The sequence below is a fragment of the Oculina patagonica genome, chromosome 8 (genome assembly GCF_052425735.1).
Source record: "Oculina patagonica isolate OP01 chromosome 8, crgOcupat, whole genome shotgun sequence".
NCBI classification, from domain to species: Eukaryota; Metazoa; Cnidaria; class Anthozoa; order Scleractinia; family Oculinidae; genus Oculina; species Oculina patagonica.
In genome coordinates, this window is record NC_135765.1 from 11,605,442 (window position 1) to 11,624,131 (window position 18,690).

General features: G+C 41.1%; 1 protein-coding gene across 2 annotated transcripts in view; it reads right to left on the minus strand.

The window, feature by feature from the left end:
- Positions 1-18,690, minus strand: part of LOC144662516 (protein unc-80 homolog) — an 87,236-nt gene that overhangs the window by 42,802 nt on the left and 25,744 nt on the right. The window contains exons 8-15 of one of the 2 annotated variants that reach the window (XM_078523329.1): positions 6,100-7,040; positions 5,428-5,566; positions 5,170-5,278; positions 4,894-4,966; positions 4,283-4,538; positions 2,179-2,268; positions 930-1,040; positions 381-481 (exon numbers count right to left, since the gene is read on the minus strand). In XM_078523329.1, the coding sequence (XP_078379455.1) occupies positions 381-481; positions 930-1,040; positions 2,179-2,268; positions 4,283-4,538; positions 4,894-4,966; positions 5,170-5,278; positions 5,428-5,566; positions 6,100-7,040 (1,820 nt within the window). The remainder of the gene's footprint in view (positions 1-380; positions 482-929; positions 1,041-2,178; positions 2,269-4,282; positions 4,539-4,893; positions 4,967-5,169; positions 5,279-5,427; positions 5,567-6,099; positions 7,041-18,690) is intronic. The other variant, XM_078523330.1, reaches the window with a different exon arrangement.

Here is an 18,690-nt window from a genome sequence, read left to right on the forward strand (position 1 = left end):
GGCAGAAAGATTGGAAATAAGAGACTTCTTCAACGAAATTGATCCTGATCTACGTCTTTCGAGAAGTTGCACTCCTGGTTTAATGTTTTGCCTGTACTTGTTTGTGGTGAACATTTTGAGTGCGGAAGTTCCCGGGGAAAGTTCGCGTTACGGTCTACTAAACTTCAAATGTAGACGACCAATCATGCAAGTTCAATACCCAATTAGATCATGTTTGGGCGTCGCGTGTTCACGCTTAGATGCAAGCGATGGTAGTACGCTGTAAACGTTTACAGAAAAAATATGAAATGGCTCCACTTCTGCAAAGGAAAGGAAATTGTCAATAGCACCAACAGAAACAACACCATCATCTGAAGGCCACGAATGAAAATCAAACTGACCTGTTTGTCTTTCTTTGTTAACTGCTCTAAAATTGTTCTAAAGAAAAGAACTGGGTCATCAACTAAACACCTCCACACGAGACGACGGGCAACTTCCATCACTGAAGACAAAACAAAGAATTTAATATTACCATGACATGTTTCTTACAGCTTATAGGGGTAGTACAAGACTTGCATCTTGCGTTGTTTGCTTTAACTGGTGATCTTTATTCCCCCAAAATCAGCTTATACTTTATTTCCCTTAGCTACACTGTAGGCAAACATATTTAGTTGTTAACTGAGGACTGTCACAAAATTAAAACCGAACCATCTGGCTAGTCACAACAAATTCAAATAACATTGTTATTGAATCAGAAAATGAAGTAAAAGCACGTAGCTGATGCTAATAGAGGATAAGTCATAAGTCAAGTCAAGAATGGTTTTGGACAGGTTGGAAAAGCAGCAAGTTTTTTCTTGTGTTTAGAGCATGTTGAAAGAGTTTTTTGAGCCAATTATAATGCTGATAAGTAGACACATAAACTACATTTAACAGTTAATTGACAAACTTACCAGCTATTTTATCACTATCCACCAGGACGTCATCCATCATTTTGATGATATCAGGAATGGCGGATGACACTGCTTGTGGCCATAACTCAGCTTCTACTTGTTGACTTTCACCTTCATTCCAAGATAATAACACAGGTAGGAAAAATAGTATTTAGAACACGTTTTTCACCGGTGTACAGAAGGTCATGGGTTGGACTCCTGTAAGGGACCCAGATGGTTTTCTTGTCCCATTCTTGTGATAAGCTAAATACTGTTACTTACAACGTTTTTCTATATTGTCAGTATGTGCTTCTAAAAGGATTAACCAAAAACAAAACTTGTTCCTGGCCTTTTGTGAGATCGTTACTTTACAACTAAAGGTAGAAATAATTAACAATAGTTTAACGATAAAAAAAAACATTGTACAGATGAAGATAAATGGTTCTTTCCCAGGAAACGTTTTGCACCGCAAATGGCCTTCAAACCGTGGGCTTATTTATTTCATATATAAAATGTTATATATCACAAGATCTTCGTGTACCACAACTACCAACAAAGCCTGCTGACATCTTTACTCAAATATATGGCAGGCTTATGCAGCCTCATCTGTCGGTACATGACGTATTCATTTGAACTGAACTCCACTGTAAGGTACACTTTCTCTGTCCATCCAGGATTTTGGAACGGCACCAGGCATGACGACCCAAGATTTGAAGCGTTATCAATAATTTTTTTGCCAAGTGAAGAGTAAAGCCTACTTAATTTAATCAAGCTGAGTTTGATCCATCACTGAGTTTGATCCAGAAGCTGATAATGTGCGCCTGCACAAGGTACCTTCGCTGTATTCCTTGGGCAAGAAATTTGATCCATTCAGGGCAAGCAGAATCCTAGTCACTGAATGATCTGGAAGTCAGAGTTCAATGCCGAGTGCATTGACAGTTTTGCTTACGATCTAATATAATAGCATGCAGTTATCCATACATTAATTACCATTCCGGTATCCATGCATTAATTACCGTGCATTTATCCATGGACAACTTTGCAAGCAGCTATTCATGCATAAATTACCAGTCAGTTATGCATTATTTGCTATGTATTAATCACAACGCAGTTATTCATGCATTAATTTTCATGCAGTTATCCATTCATTAATTACCATTGCTACAAATTTATTTTTCAATTACCAAGCTTAGAAAATCCCGCAATACCAAGCACAACCACTTCAAGTTAGTAAGTTTAAAGAAAGAGCGTTACGTGGATTAACTCAAACCTCCAAATCCTTCTGGCAAATCTTCTTCAGAATCTGAGTTTTCCGTAGCTTCCAAATGATAATGCCAAACATCCATTCGAGCATACTTTTCTGTTGTAAAACCCACAACAAGAAAAACAGAAAAAAAATCATGACAAACTTGTGTTTTTGTGATCATGAGTTTGTCCTGGTGCCGTGCCAGTGATTGGTGCAAATGTCTGTGCCAGCGCTGCCAATGTTGGTGCCAGTATTGGTGCCCGTGATTGTGCCAGTGCTGTGATCCACGGTGGAGACAATGTTGGTCATGACAATGTTGTGCCAGTGCAAAAAGAGCAGGACGCGGTTTTGTGCTGATTTTAATGTCTTAAGTGAAAACAGTTACATGTAGCAACAAGGTAAACTGATGACAAAATGATGACTTCACGCCATTCGGAGTACTCATGCTGTTTGTGATTGGTCAATAAGAATCGGGAACTATATGGTTCTTTTAACAAGATCAAAAAGGGAACAACACCTAGTAGGGAATCAGCGGGCTACATAGAGTGACACAAGAACAATCGACCTCGTCGCCTGTATAGCAGTTGAAATGTCGTGGTCGACAACCCAAAGGAACTCCATGGAGAGACAAACGAATAAACGTTCATGTGTAACATCCTAACTGTAGCCCGTGAGCAGCTCTGCTGATCGTTTACCATATCCGAAGCAGTGAGAGTGCATGGCAAACCAAGGGTTTACCGCGGTCAAACGTCTCAGGCAGGTTTTCTTTCCATTTCGCCGTTTTTTGTTCAAATTGAAGTGATTACGAGCAAGGATAGATAAAAATAGTTGCCGAGTGAAAGCATAATCCCATTCCCTCAGGTAAACCAGTGTTTTTACTTTTTAAATGTTTCGCATCCGAACCAAAGTGCTTTGACAAATGGCGCCGACAAGTCCGCATATCGCTATTTTCAAACACGTAGAACTTTTTTAGTAAAGCTCCAAAAAACTTAGTAAACCCTTAGGATACCGGTTATGTATCGAACTTTGAACTGTGAAAATTAAAACCTTATCTTTGCAGTACTTTTCTTATTTTTTGCATAATTATTTCTGTCGTTTGACCGCGGTGGAAACCAAGGGCATTGTGGGCGCCACAACCTGTTAAAGCATTCGCTCCAACTCTATCAAAACTGAAGTGAAATGTACATAGCTACCAAGTAGCACTTCACCACGTGTAGATTCACTTGTGAGGCACAAAAAAACAGGTGCAGTTGAAGTGCAAACACGTAAGGTAAAGGAGTGCAGTGGTTCAATCCCGTTTATAGAACACAATTAGGTATCGGACGTTGAACAAATACTATAGTATTTAACATTTAAGTTAGGTATTAAATACAGTAAAAACCCGCGTGTAAGAACCTAGGGATTTAAGAACCTTCTGGCAGAAAGTTTGCTTTTTTAATACCCCAAAATATAAGAACCTGTTTAGCCAAACAAATTCCAACAGGTTCTTATACGTAGGGTTTAACTATTTAATTTATATATTTTTTTTTTTTACCAAAAAACCAGAAAGGTGATGTTACGGGGTATATACAGTATGTTGTTGGACTTTTGGCAACATGGGTACATTAATAAATATTTATAATGAAGAACAGACCAGATTTTATACTATTTTCTGATAATCAACAACAATGTCTACTCTGTAGAAATTAAGAACCTAATTAGGAACCTACTTAGCCTAAACTGTCAATAAGTACCCCATAATACAAGAACCTGTTTTGCCAAACTCTGAAAAAAGTAGGTTCTTACACGCGGGTTTAGCATCTATAGAGTAGTATTATTTAAACAGTCAGCAGCCTGTCCATGGAAATGTTAATGCTGTAAAGAATCTAATTTCTCCCTACTAATCAACACATTGTCAATATCGTCTTGATAAGGCGCCCAACACCATTGTTACAAGAACTTATGGCTATCATTGAGAAAAATGTCTATATTTTTTATGTTGCAACTGTCAGAGACAACGTAAGCCAAATGGTTCCCATCCTTATAACAATCATCCCAGATTTTTCCATCTTTTTCCATTCCATTCTAAGAAGTCAAATTTGGCATTGCCCAGCAACAAAAACCAAGCCCCAACAGTTAGCCAGCTCACCTTTCTCATCTTCGGCGACATTTATACCGACTGTTGCTTCCATTGACACTGGAACAGCTCGCAATAAAAAGTCAGACCTTTCTTGCTGCTTCTTCAGTGCACTTCCATTGTCACGAATCTTCTTCTTGTCCTGTTTCTTTTTATCTTGCTGTTCTTCCAGGATGAGGCGTGGATCCCAAGGGCACTCAGGAGGGTGCCCTAAAGGCATACCCACAGTAGGAGACGGGAGGGTGAAGTCAATTTTTGGTGGTGGTACCTTCAGTTAAAAGATGAAACAATTATGAGACAACTACCCATAAAGTCCAGCTTTTAGTGCCGCTACAAACCCAATGCTTTTAATGCCTCAGGCAAAGCCTAGTTTTCACAGTAAAGTGACCCCTTTGATGGGATGTAGTCTATCACAGGCAACCATGGCCCCTAACAATTCGCCACTAACTACTTACACGAAATTCCAAGTGCAGAAGGGCACCAAAAACACAAAACCAAGGAATTAACTTGAGCCTTGTAATCCTAAGTTCACGACATTGACCGTCAGGCCAATGCTGCTCTCTAAAATAGATCTTAACTACAATGTTACTGAACTGACATTCTCGTGAAAAAAATATAAATACCTTTAAAAGCACTCTTGCGCCTTCCTCAAGTCGTGGCCAAGCATGAAACCTGGATTGCCACAAAACCTCAAATCTAGAATTGAATGTACTGTAATCAACACAAAGTCGAGAATTCATTCTGACTTCCTTACGACTGCTGTTTTAGATAATGAGCCCGCATTATTCCCCCAAATCAAATCAAGTGGCAACACTACAACGCATTTAAGAGTAATACTTTGTTTGAAAGCTGGCTGTTAAATCCTTAAATATAGTTCACACAGCTAATATAATGCGTACCTCTGAAGGGACTTGACTCGTTCGTTGGCATCGGAGCAGATAAGTTCCTTGTGTAACATTTGCTCCACTGTGTCTCTCAGACGAATACCAGTTAGAAGAAAGACTGAAGCTAAACAATGTAACACAAAATAAATGATTAATAACATATTACTTTATTAAACGCCATGCGATTGTCTCGTTTGCAACAGAAAAATGAAAGTAAATTTGGGTTCGAGAAGTCGTAATTTCTCTGTACTTTTCTTCTATTGGGTAACTTACCTGCAGAAGACACCAGTTGTTGATCCTCATCAAGAAGCAGTTCCCACACCACTGGGAGGGTCTCCATCAGATGACTTGTGTCAATCACCGTCCCAGCCTTAGCAATGACTGAGAATGGACAGTGAGTTAAACTTGCAATCTGAAATCAAATAACATTGACAGTAGGTGCATTAGCCCGAATTGGCTTGATGGACTTCAGCATGACTTAAAATATCAAAGATGAGAAGACAGTTTCATCAGAATTCCAAACATTGAGCAGAGAGTTGAAAATATAACGTGCATTGGAGTATTTTTGATGACAACGTTTGGAAATGTGATGAAACAAGTTCATGGTCATGGCGATGATTTGCTTTGTTTAAAGGAGCTACGTCACGGGGATTATGCGGATTTGTGGTCTAAACTGTTCTGAAATTAGCGGTAGGCAACCTAACCTCTGAAAAACATTATTTTTAAACATCTAAAGGAAGATATAACCTTAATTTAGTTACCGTTCTCTTAAAAGAAACTTTTTGTACATGAAACTGTCACTGGAGTTGAACTTGGAGACAAAGCATGTCCGTAAGGCCAATGCATCAATACAACGCCAAAGATGACCCATTCGCCTCATTTTCTTATCAAACTACTTGCAGCTTTATGACTTTTAAAATAACAGTCATTACACAGTCGACTTACACTTGAAGAAAGGTACTTTATCATATCTTCATCTTCCTTGTCCTTCTTAGATGTTTGCTCCACACTGCCAACTTGTGGTGCACTGATCAGAGGACTGCTACGCCCTCTACTCATCTGCTTATCATTAGTTTTATCCTGTTTTCTCAAGGAACTGTAAACTGTTTTCAAAGCTCTCATCATCCGAGTACAGCTTCGGCTTTGTCGCTGATGACAGTTGACTGGGCACACTCCTTGATGGTCGCACAGGAATGCAGTTTGGCTATTTAGCTGGATAACAGCATTCAGCCATGGTAAATTCAGAGTTGGATCCTCATCATCTGACTCTTCATCTTCATCAAGCATTAATGCACCCACGCTTAGATGCTTGGCATCGCACCTGGTAGATTTTGATCTAAATCTCACTGACTCGCCCTCCCCACCTACGGCACTGCGTTTGGCAATCCTCTTCGCTGTTTTAGGAGAGTGTTGAGCACTGACCCTGGGGTAATACAGACTCTGGCGATTTCTTGCACGTTCAGCACTGTCTCGTCTTTCTTTCTTCTCTTCATGACCAGCCTCAAGTTTGTTGGGGTCCCGATCAGTTCCAGAGACAGTAATCATCGGCGGTTCCTGTAAAGCTCTACTGGGACTAGAAGGAAAATCAGTTTGTACAGATGATTGGCTCCACACGCTAGCTCTCCGAATTCGTTCTGCTCCACCGCCAATTATACTACTTAAACGACGCTGCTGCACTTCAGGGGAAAATGCAGTAGATCGTCTGTGACTCGTCACACTTTGCCGTCTTCTGGGAGCAATGAAACGATGTAAGGGTTTGGCGGCAGGTTTGCTGACAGAGTACAGACCGTGGCTCTCACGTAAGAAGGCTGTTATCTCCAAAAGAAGTTGACAGGCTATCATCAAAAGTGGGTAGGGACAGACCTTTGCAGACTCGCTTAAGGTTGCTGAGGAAAACAAATAATAATTAATACATTACATTTATTTACACAGGGTAAGGAATAAAGCTATAAGCTCAGGGTTTGTACACTTTTTCAGGCCAAAAATTCAAGGACTTTTTTTCATGAAGTTTACCCCAAATCAACTGTTGATGTGCTTGCTGAAGAACTAAAAAAATCGCTTATTTTGGCGGTCTTCTCATTGCCTTGAAGCCTTTTGACGTTCGATAAATAAAATCAAGGACTTTCAAGGCCTTGAATTTTAATTTTGAGATTCAACGACTTTCAAGGCGTGTGCGAACCCTGTAAGCTTGTGGGGCCATGTTTTCCCGATCAATTGAAATTTGGAAGTGTTGGATTTTGCAGAGGAAGGAAAACTGGAGAACCTGGAGAAAAACACTTGGAGCAAGGACCAGAACCAACAACAAACTCAACCCACATATGATGCAGAGACCGAGAATCATACCCAGGCCACAATGGTGGGAAGCAATGCATCAAGACCAAAGAACACATTTTATCAAATGATTAGTTTTAAATCTAGGATTTCTAAGAGGATTGGTGTGCTACTGGTTCTGAGTGCATCAGACTTTAAATCATCAGGGAAGGGGACTGTAATTCTTTGGCCAGTACAAATGTACGTTACGTCCTTTGGGTTGTTCTCACAGTTCAGCACTCTCTTATCTTTTCTCGATGATTAAAACACGGTGCATGACCAAATTGGGAATATTATTGATTCCTACCTATAACTATGTAGGAAAGACAATTTATATACTACAAAACTTTGGAGTCTTTTGGGGGGAAGGTAAAAAGGGCATTTCAACTGAAGGTCTCTGTGGCATTACTGAATAAACAAAGTATGTTAGCATCTTCATCTTCTTCATTTAATCCATCAAACATATTGTTTTGTCTTGACCTAGTGCATCTGAAGAATATTTACTGTGTATATGGTGCAAACTGTATGACTTACTTGAGTCCAAAACATTGTAACAGTTAGAATGCATAAATAGGATGAATATTTCTAATCAAGAAGTACGTGTAAGATACATCTAGAGCCCTTTATAAATGTCTCCATAACTCAGTTCCTCAATATTTGAGTAACTATTTCATTAGGAACTACAATTTACATGGCTACAACACTCGAAGGAAGGCTGACCTCCATCTACCTAAACCCAAGCTTAGCCTTGGCAAGCGTACTTTTAGATTTTCTGGCTCAGCCCTTTTTAACTCACTACCTTTAAAAATTCAACAAGCTGTATCTCTCTCCTCTTTTAAAAATCTTGTAAAAGCCCACTTTTTTTCATAGCTCCTAATTTTTGATATTATCTTTTTTTATATACCAGTTCATGCTTGTAATTCGTTTTAGTTTTTAAACTCTTTTTATATAACTATTTTAATTACTAGACATTAGCTTTTAACTCTATTTTTATAACTTTTTTAAACAATTAGATATTTTATATTTTTAGAAATTGTATTTAGCAGGGCCCCTCTGGAGACCAGCCACTGTGCTGAATGGGCCACCCTGCATAAATAAAGTTTTACCTTACCTTACCTTTTGCCCTGAAGTAGAGTCAACTCACATGCAATTTGTGTCACGATATTTTAAGTCATTTTTCTGATTACTCTCAAATTGAAGGAAATCTCGAAATAGAAGTTTTCGAACAAAGAAAAAGATAAAAAGGTAATACACACACATGTAAATTAGGAGTTGTGGCACAAACCGTGACAACTCGCTCGGCTCGCCCTGGCTCGCCTCGCTCCTTGTCACGGTTTGTGTCCACAACTCCTAATTTACATGTGTGTGCGGAACGCAAGACGCCTTTCTTACCCCTCTCGCGAAACGAGTTGCAAAAAAGGCGTTGGCGGCACCTCTAACGGCCCGCAGCAACAGAGAGCGCCACCTGTGTGCTAGATTTATTTTTCAATTGAACAAATATTTTTCTTTAGTATATGCAACAGATGGCTGCCGCAAGATATTCGTCAGAAGTTTTGCAAGATAAGATGGAGGAAAACCTCCGTGAATTTCAAAGAAACCCCCAAAGAAATTTGTCTTTTTTATTGGAACACAACGATTTTAACGAATGGCTCCGTGTATGGAAAATGAACATACCGGAAGCTAACGAAAACAACAAAGATCTTTACATTTTTGCAAGAAAAAACAAGAAAAAGTTTTATGATCTTTTAGTAAGCGAAATTGATGACTTACGAAGCTTAAAAGCAAGCTTTGGACTTGAAGTTAAATTTTCGATACAAAGAGACGGAGTTACGCAACACATGAACCACTATTTCAGTGAAAGAGAACCGCACGTGTTTTCTAAAAACACCAAAGAAGAAATCGAAAAAGAGTTTGTCAGATTTATCGAAAAAGCAAAGGGAGAAATTGAGGCTTGGTCAGAGAAGGGCTCGGGGTGGAAAATTGAAAGAATAGAAATGGCGTATATCAATGTCGCGCGTTATCAGCCATTGAGAGGGGGGAGTTATCTGCCTTTACCACCAAAATTGGCAAACAAAAAAGCAGTTATTAACGTGCAAAACAGGGATAACGAATGTTTGAAATGGGCTTTGAGAGCTGCATTATTTCCGCCAAGAGATGGGAAAAATCCGCAAAGAACAAGCAGATACCCAGTTGACGACGGAATAAACTACAATGGAATCGATTTTCCAACGCCTCTAAAGCAGATTGACAGGCTTGAGGCGCAAAACAACAACCTTGCAATAAATGTGTTTGGATGGGAAGACGACTGTGTGATACCTCTCAGAACAAGCAAAAAAGAAAATAGCATTTCCCGTATAAACCTTATGTTAATTGAGTCAGGATTAATTCAGCACTACTGTTTTATAAAAAGAGTAAGCGCATTGCTCTACGATCAGACTAAATCACACAACAAAAAACACTTTTGCATGATGTGCTTGACCGGTTTTACAAGAGCAGACTTGCTCGAAAAGCACGAAGAAAACTGCAATGGAGTTAACGGCAGGCCAACAAGAATCGAAATGCCGGAAGAGGGGAAAAACACTCTTTCTTTTAAAAACTATCAAAAACAAATGAAAGCGCCTTTTGTAATTTACGCCGACTTTGAGGCATTGTTAAGAAAGATGCAAGGATGTAAACGCGAAACGCCCGAGGACCGCCAGAAGAGAAAAGAACAAGGAGAAGAACTGGAAGACTTGAAGAAAAAAAGCTACACAGACAAGACAGAACAGCACGAGGCTTGTGGATTTGCTTACACAGTTGTAAGGAGCGACGGCAAACACGAAAAACCTTACGTTTACAGGGGTGAAAACGCCGTTGAAGTGTTTTTGAACTGCCTTTTAAGTGAAGAGAAAAAAATAAGATTTGAATTGTCAAAGCAAAAACCCCTTGTGATGACTTCGGAAGACTGGGAAAAATTCAAAAATGCAACCGATTGCCACATTTGCGAAAAAACGCTGATGAAACAAAACTTTTTAGACTCGTTGCCGGTGTGGATTGGGAATAATGAGGAACTTAATTACTTTGGGCAGCTTCACAAAAAATGTTATTACAGCACGAAAAAAGCGGAGCAAAGCCTTGGTACCGAACACCACTATGAGCTAAAAAAGCTGACACAAAACACACACATAGTGGCCGCAAAAAAACCAAAAAAAATGTTTGAAGTGCCACAAGCCGCTTATCCAGCCGAACTACAAAGATGTGGTAAAGGACCACTGCCACATAACAGGGAAGTTTCGAGGAGCCGCGCACAACATTTGTAACTTGATGATGAGAATAAATCCAAAAAGTGTCCAAATACCAGTTGTATTTCACAACCTAAGGGGCTATGATGCGCACCATTTAATGCAGGCAATGTCAAAGATTTCAAAAGAGGCACAGAAAGAGGTAAAATGTGTCGCAAACAACATGGAAAAATACATCACATTTTCATTTGGCGGACTGCGTTTTATTGACAGCTTAAACTTTCTTCAAGGAAGTCTTGATTCACTTGTAAAAGCGATGCCGAAGGAGGAATTAAATATAACAAAATCTAATTCAACACAGTCGTCTGATGAAAGTTTTGAACTTCTTTGCAAAAAGGGAATCTATCCTTACGAATACATGGACTCATGGGAAAGATTTAGCGAAACAAGTTTGCCTGAAAAAGAAAAGTTTTACAGCAAACTTAATGATGAGAACATAACGGATAAAGAGTACGAACACGCGCAAAACGTGTGGGAAACCTTTGGCTGCCAGACCCTGGGCGACTACCACGATTTGTACGTTAAGACTGACGTGACCCTGTTAGCCGACGTCTTTGAAAGCTTCCGAAAACTCTGTCTTGAGAAGTACGGGTTGGATCCCGCGAATTATTACACGACGCCAGGCCTTGCTTGGGACGCACTCTTGAAAAAGACAGGCGTGGAGCTTGAGTTACTTACAGACTATGAAATGCATCTTTTTGTCGAAAGGGGAATAAGAGGCGGGATTTCGATGGTAAGCAAGAGGTATGCAAAGGCGAACAACCCTTATGTTGAGGGATTTGACCCGAGCCAGCCAAAAAAATACATAACGTACCTCGATGCGAATAACCTTTACGGGTGGGCAATGAGCAAGCCGCTTCCAAAAAGTGGATTTAGATGGAAAAAGGTTATGCCAACAGAAAAAGAAATAACGACAAAAAAAGAGTATGCAAAAGCTGGATGGATTTTAGAGGTGGACTTGGAATACCCGAAAGAGCTGCATGACGCCCACAACAGCTATCCATTAGCACCAGAGAAAAAGAAAATAAACAAAGAAATGTTTTCGCCTTACCAAAACAAAACAATAAAAAATCTTGATTTGCACCCGCCAGACACCGAAAAGCTTGTTTTAACTCTTGAAGACAAAACCAATTACGTCGTGCATTACCGAAACTTGCAGTTTTATCTAAAACAGGGAATGAAACTCAAAAAAGTGCACAGGGTCTTAGAGTTTGAACAAGAGGCGTGGATGGAGCCGTACATCCGGATGAACACAGAATTCCGAAAAGAAGCGAAAAGCGTCTTTGAAAAGAACTTTTACAAGCTAATGAATAACTCAGTTTTTGGAAAAACAATGGAAAACTTGAGAAACCGTGTAGACATAAGAATAGTGCGCAGCGACGAAAAAAAGAAAATAAGAAAATTAGTTGCAAGCCCATTGTATTCAAGGCATGTGATGTTTTCAAACGATCTGGTTGGAATAGACATGCGAAAAAGTAAGCTTTTTCTTAATAAACCGGTCTACACAGGCATGACCATCCTTGACGTAAGCAAGCTATGCATGTATGACTTCTTTTACAACCATCTGAAAAAGGAGTACGGAGAGCGTTGCGAGCTTTTGTATACAGACACAGACAGCCTTTTGCTTGAGATAGAAACAGAAGACGTTTACGCGGACATGGCAAAAAACATTGACAAGTACGACACAAGCGACTACCCAGAAGAGCATTCACTTCATTCAAACGAAAACAAAAAGGTGTTGGGAAAAATGAAAGACGAATGCGCAGGAAAACTAATTTCAGAGTGTGTTTGTTTGAGGCCAAAAATGTATTCAATAATGACAGAAGACAAAAAAAATATAAAAAAAGCAAAGGGGGTAAAAGAGTGTGTGACAAAGAATAAAATAGATCATGAAAACTTCAAAGATACACTTTTTCAAAACAAGGAAAGCTTTCACGAAATGCACATGCTAAGAAGCTATGCCCACGAGATGTATTCAATAGTGGTAAACAAAAAATCGCTGTCCCCCTTTGACTCAAAGCGATGGATATGTGAAGACGGAATACATACAAATGCTTACGGGTATAAGTTTTGCGAAACAGAACGTTTATAGCTTTTCTGAGCCCAAGGGGCTCAAGCACTAAGTGCTTGGTGGTAACTGTGTATTTGGAGGAATAACAAGCAATTCTTCACGCACGAAGCCGCGCTTTGGACCATCGGGCAAGTAATAAAGAACTGGCTGATTAGGTTTAGTAACAGACCTTTCAATGCTGTAGACTTTTAATGACCAAATCGGATCTGTAGCCCTTTTTACGCCGCCTTCCAGCTCGCCAGGTTGGTAGAGAAAGCGCACATTAACGAGAGAGGGGAGTTTTTTTTCTTTCTTGCCAACAGGTCTTGTATATTTTGAGGACGGTTTTGACGAAACAGCCTTTTCTTTGATTGCAGCAGCAGGTTTTTTTCCAGTAAGACTGGTAACTTCGTTGTTCAGAGCGGTAACAACTTCGGGAAGCCTTTTTACCCACGCTGTCGACCGCTGGCCAGATGGCAGGTTCATCTCGACACCGTACTGATAACCAAACAGGCGCCCTGCCAGTGTTTGATTAAAACGTTCAACAATAGCTTGATCTCTGTGAATGTTAACACGCCCGCGTCTAATATAGGTTTTGTGATTTTCCATTTCTTTGGTAACAGCTCCCATGAATTCGCGACCAGGGTCAACTTGAAGCATCTGTGGCCATTTTAGTGCACTTCGCCTGTAAATTGTCTGAAAACCTTTTGCAACCTCAGTTGAATCTTTGGAGGTCAAAGGCTCGGCCTCTTTGAATCGGCTGGCAACGTCAACAACAGTCAGCGCGTATTTGTAAACTTTTCGCCCTCGCGGCAGTTTGTCGTGTGGCAGAAAAAGAAGGTCCGCCTGGTGGACCGCGTTTGGAGAAGAAACATCGAATTTTGGGCGAGGAACGTATCGTGGTGCCGGAAGGTAGATCTGCCAAAGGGCCTGCTTAACTAGCCACTTTTTTGCGGCATCTTCGGAAACCTTGGCAGCCTCGGCTAATTTTTTTATCGCAGCAATTCCCTTCCAATAGCCCTGGGGGCTATAGTAGACTTTCGAGATTTTCTTCGAAAAGTTTTGCTCCGCAAAAATCTTTGCATCCATGTGTATACAAGAAAAAAAAGAAAAGTTTAAAGAAACCGAAAGGCAGCGTACCCAAGTGCAAGCGCGCCAGCGCCAACGAACATAAGTTCACCTTGTTTCTGCTGCTCACTTGGCTGATAGAAATCAGAGAACTTGGGTTCTTTCGGAGGAATCATTTGTTTGTCAGGATGTGCCTGGTTGTAGAGTTTGAAAGCGTAGTCTGTGTTCGTAAAGTTTTGTTTCGCTTGCTGTTTGATCTCATTGTTGGTTTCGATCCAGTCGAGAAGCTTCGTGCGGTCGCGAGAGTACTTCGCGTAAGCTGCCTGGTAAGCCTCGAGAGCTTTGTCGTGTCTTTCTTTTTCTTTCAAAGCGGCGTCATCTCCGCCACCCAAAGCTCGAGCAAGATAGTTGCCGCCAATGAAAGCAGCAGCGTTCAAGATAGCTCCGCCAGCCATAATCGCTACGCTTGCCATTGTGTGTTTTTGTTCTTATATTAAGATATTTTTTTTTAATTGGTGGGGAGAATTTTCTGGTCCTCGAGATACTGTTTAAGTGCAACGCTGCCAGCCATGACGGCTGTGAACTTTACATAGTTCATAAAACTGCTGCTTGGGTCGGATGTGAAGTTTTCTTTTACAACTTTTTTGGCAGCCCAGCCGATTCCGGCGGCGAGACCTGTAATGGTGGCGGCATCCATGAGCGTTTTCACGAGCTTGTTGTCGGACATGGCGGTTCAGTATAAAATAATAAAAAATATTCAATTGAAAATTTTTTTTGTTTATTCTTCACCGTTTTGCGAAGCAAAGTTTGCAACTTCTTCACCAGATTCAACTTCTTTTGTTTTTTTTATACCTCTTTTAAAAATTGTATCCTCATCCTTTTGCACCCGAACAGCGGTTTTAACGCAAGTTTTGGAAAATTCAAACCAAAGTAATGCAATACCAGCCATAGCTGCACCTTTAACAAGGCTGTCAAGAATAAAACCAAGGGACATTGTCGGTATAATAAATGAAAAAGAAATGTTCAAAAGAAATTTTTTAATCCATCGGACGGATTCCTCTTTGTTTGCGAGGTCTAATGGCATTTTGGATTGTCGAAGGCGTGTCTGAAGAACGCGTTGCAACCCTTCCAATACTTTCTGCTGTAACGCGCAAAGCGCGGGGTTCCTCTGGGACCCCTGGTGTGTCATCAGTTATAAGAGTTGGCGGAGCTTTAAATGTTGGACTTCTTTTTTCGTTTATAAAGGCTTTTATGTCTTCGCGTTTCACATAAGTTGTAACGATTGCAACGCCGATACCAAGCAAAGATATCCATTGATTTGTGGTGAGACCGCTTGATTGCGGCTGAGCCTCGGGCGGAGCTGGTTCCGTTACGGCCGGTGGTGTTACATTTCGCTTTGCAGCCGCAGATTTCTTTTCCTTTTCTTTTGCAATTATTGCAGCAGCCTCAACAGCAGCTTTTTTCTGTGCTTCACGAGCCTGTTTTGTTTTTTCAGCTGCAAGCTTGCCAGCAGCAACTCGCTTTGGATTTTTGGCAGGCTTTGTTGCTGGAGTTGTTGAAGTAACTTGTTTCTGTTCTTCTTGAGCGATCGGAGTTTGTTCGAGCTCGGCCATAATATAATGAGAAAAAAATAATATTTAAATGAACAATGCTCAGCAAACTTTTTTGCTAAGCAATTGCTAAGCATTGTTCAGTAATTACTTAGCATTTTCTTAGCATTGCTCAGAAAAATCTTCAGTAGTTGGTGTTTCAGCGCCATGGCGCTGGGACTCAAGAGTCCCTTTGGTTTGCAACTTTGTCAATTCGTTTAAATCAATGTGCTTTGTTGTGATGAGCGCAGCATTTGCAACGGCAAGAAATCGGCCGCATTTCAAAGCCAGACCGCCTGCCAAAGTGGACAGCTCTTTACTGATAATGTAGTCGTTTTTGAGTTCCTTCTGATAATCATTGACGTCCTTGATATTTACGGCCATACCAACGACTTTAGTTACAAGAAAAATAAAGCTGTCGATCAAGCTGTCGGTTGTTTTGGATCCAACGTATGCCTCATATCTCTTTAAGTACTTTTCAACTTCTTTATCTGTCAAGCGCTTCACCTGCTCGTGTGTCAGTTGCACACCGATTGCTTCTTTGGCTTTTCCTGTTGAAACAAGGATTGCAAGCTGTTCACGCAAAGCAGGAATGTCAGGGCCTTGAATGAGTGCCATAGCGCTTTCTGTACTTTCTGGTTCAGCTCCTAGCAGTTCCATTACGGAAGCTAATTCTTGTTCACTTGCAGCGCCCTTGACGCTCTCGGGAGGAGAAGTTGCGAACGGGTCAGCCATTTATTACTCTAAAAAATATGTTCAATAAGAAAATTTTGTGCCGTAAGGGTGGCGATGAGAAATGACAAGATGCGAAAACTTATTTTTTTTTAGCTTTAAAATGATTTCTTTGTAATCCTCATTGGCAAGTTCGCCAGCGTAATCCTCAAAGATTGCCTTCGTGGTCTTGGCAGAGGGGGTGTAAAAGAAAACGATTGCCGCAACATTTTCGCGGAATGAGGATGTTATGCTTGTCAATTTTTGAGTTAACACCCATATGCTCAAGCCTGCGTGGCGAGCAGAGAAAGCAAGATTCACCAACTCCCCTGTTCTTCCTTTTACATCTTTCGAAGCAGCACAGTCGTCGAGGATGATAAGCGTGTTCGTACCCTCAAAAAGAAATCTTGAAAGCCTTAACCAAGATTCCACCTCGTGCTGCTCGCAAATGAAAACAAAAAATCGAATATCTTCCTCAGCAAAGCGATAATAAGTCTTGTTGTGCTCGAAAGTCGGGCAGATGAGCACGATGTAGTCAAACTTGCCTCGGAAAGGGCCACAAAGCTGATTGACCACGTATCTTGTTTTTCCTGAGTTCGTTGGTCCCACAATGAGGGCGTTGAAGGGTATATTGGCAGGATCCATCTTCGTTCGTATATGTACCTAAGGTACACTTTTTCAAAGAAAAATTATAAAAGCACAGATTCTAACTGCCTGCCAAGTATATTCATTTGGGCGTCGCTGATTACGTAAATGTGGCAGTTCAAATTACCTGTGCCGCTTGCTTTCCTCTCTAGCTCAAGCTGGACACCGTCCTTTGTGTTCACAAGGCGCGTGCCGCTTCCGTGCATCGAGTGGTCAGCCATGGAACGCAGATCAATAAGAAGGCCAAACTTGTCTTCTGTGTAAAACTTTTGCAGAGTCATGTGCTGCGTTTTATTTTTTTCTTTCATGTAGAATCTTTTAACTTCTCCCCAAATGTCCATTCCTTCGATGCCGTTGTTGTACAGCATGTTTGGCGAGCCGTTGACAGTGATGCTTACTTTTGTAAGGTCCGGGTTAATGTACTTTTCCGAGCTCCTTGCACCTTTGTTATATTGCTCAATAAATAGGAGCAAGATACCTTTCATGGACCTCCTCTGCGGGTTGACCCTTAGATTCAGACGTGTGTCGGAGCCTTTTGCAAAAGTCACCACTTTAACACGCTGGATGTGGTCGTAAGCGAACTCTTTGCCGCCCGAATAAGCGCTGAACGCTTCATCTGCAATTTCCTCGCTTCTTATCATCTCGTACTCCAGCTGGATGTTTGTCAACTTGTATTTTAGTTTTGTTGTATCTGAGCCTCTGACCACATGTTCGGCTGCCGCGAGCTTCAGTTCGAACACAAGATCGTTGTATAGTGCCTGAGGATAAAATGCCCCATGGTCAGTTAAAATCTGGTGATCCAGGCGGATGCGGTATTTATTTCCATATATCTCATTCAGCTTTTTTTCTGCGTCCGCACCTGAAGTTTTCTTATCGCCAGCATTTGAGCGAATTTTGTTAAGGTCCTCGCTCTGAATGCCCTCTGGCACCCTGTCGTCGCGCTCCTCCTGCGAAAGGAAAAAATCCTCAAATATTTTGTAGATGTCATAGCCAACCGTGTCCTGCACGACGGTGCCTTCGTACTTTACAACAAAATCGTCGACCAGAGCTCGGCTGACGTTGTCAACCAGAAAGTTGTTGGCATGGCCTCCGCTCAAGTCGATGTTGAAGCGCAGCGCCAGCGAGCCGGGCACAATGACCTCGTTTTCGTTCAGCTTGGGCACTGAAACATACAACGTTTCCTCTGGATTGGCTTCTGTGCGGTCAAAAGTGATTCGTTTTACAGCGCGCTCGGCTTTCAGTGCGCCGAGTATTTTCTCTGTGCGTCCCGGTCGAAGGTTTTCTTGAACAGCAGCCATCTCTCGATTGGTTTTATTGTTAAATTGAAAAGTTTAATTTGAAAATATATATAAATTACGTGATGGCGGAAGGTGGTGGTGAGTTTGGATACGAGGACCATGATTTGGACCGAGATCTTGACCACAACAGTGATAACGATGATGAAGAGGAACAAGAGGTCGACACAACCCGACCATTTCAGCCCGGGGAGGCATCCACACCCTACCATGGGGGTGAACAACATGAAATGCAAACGATGCAGCACGAACAGAGCGGGCTGCCAGACACATCCTACGAAGAAACACCTTTGCTTGACAGTGCGCAATCAATGAGCGAAAAAGCATGGAAGTCTCTAAAAGGGGTGTTTCCAGAAAGCTCATCAACAAATCTTGAAGCTTCTTACAGTCTAAAGGGCAGATTACAAGTAAAAATGGCCGGAGCTGGTAAAAAATTATATGACCTTTTCACCACCAAAAGGGGTACAGGTGGTAAACAACAGCTAAATCCAAGTCTTACAAAAGAAATCAGGAAAGAACTTGGACCAATGGCACAAGAACTTATTGAGAAAGAAAATGAAGAAATACGAGAAACCAATAGAAGATTA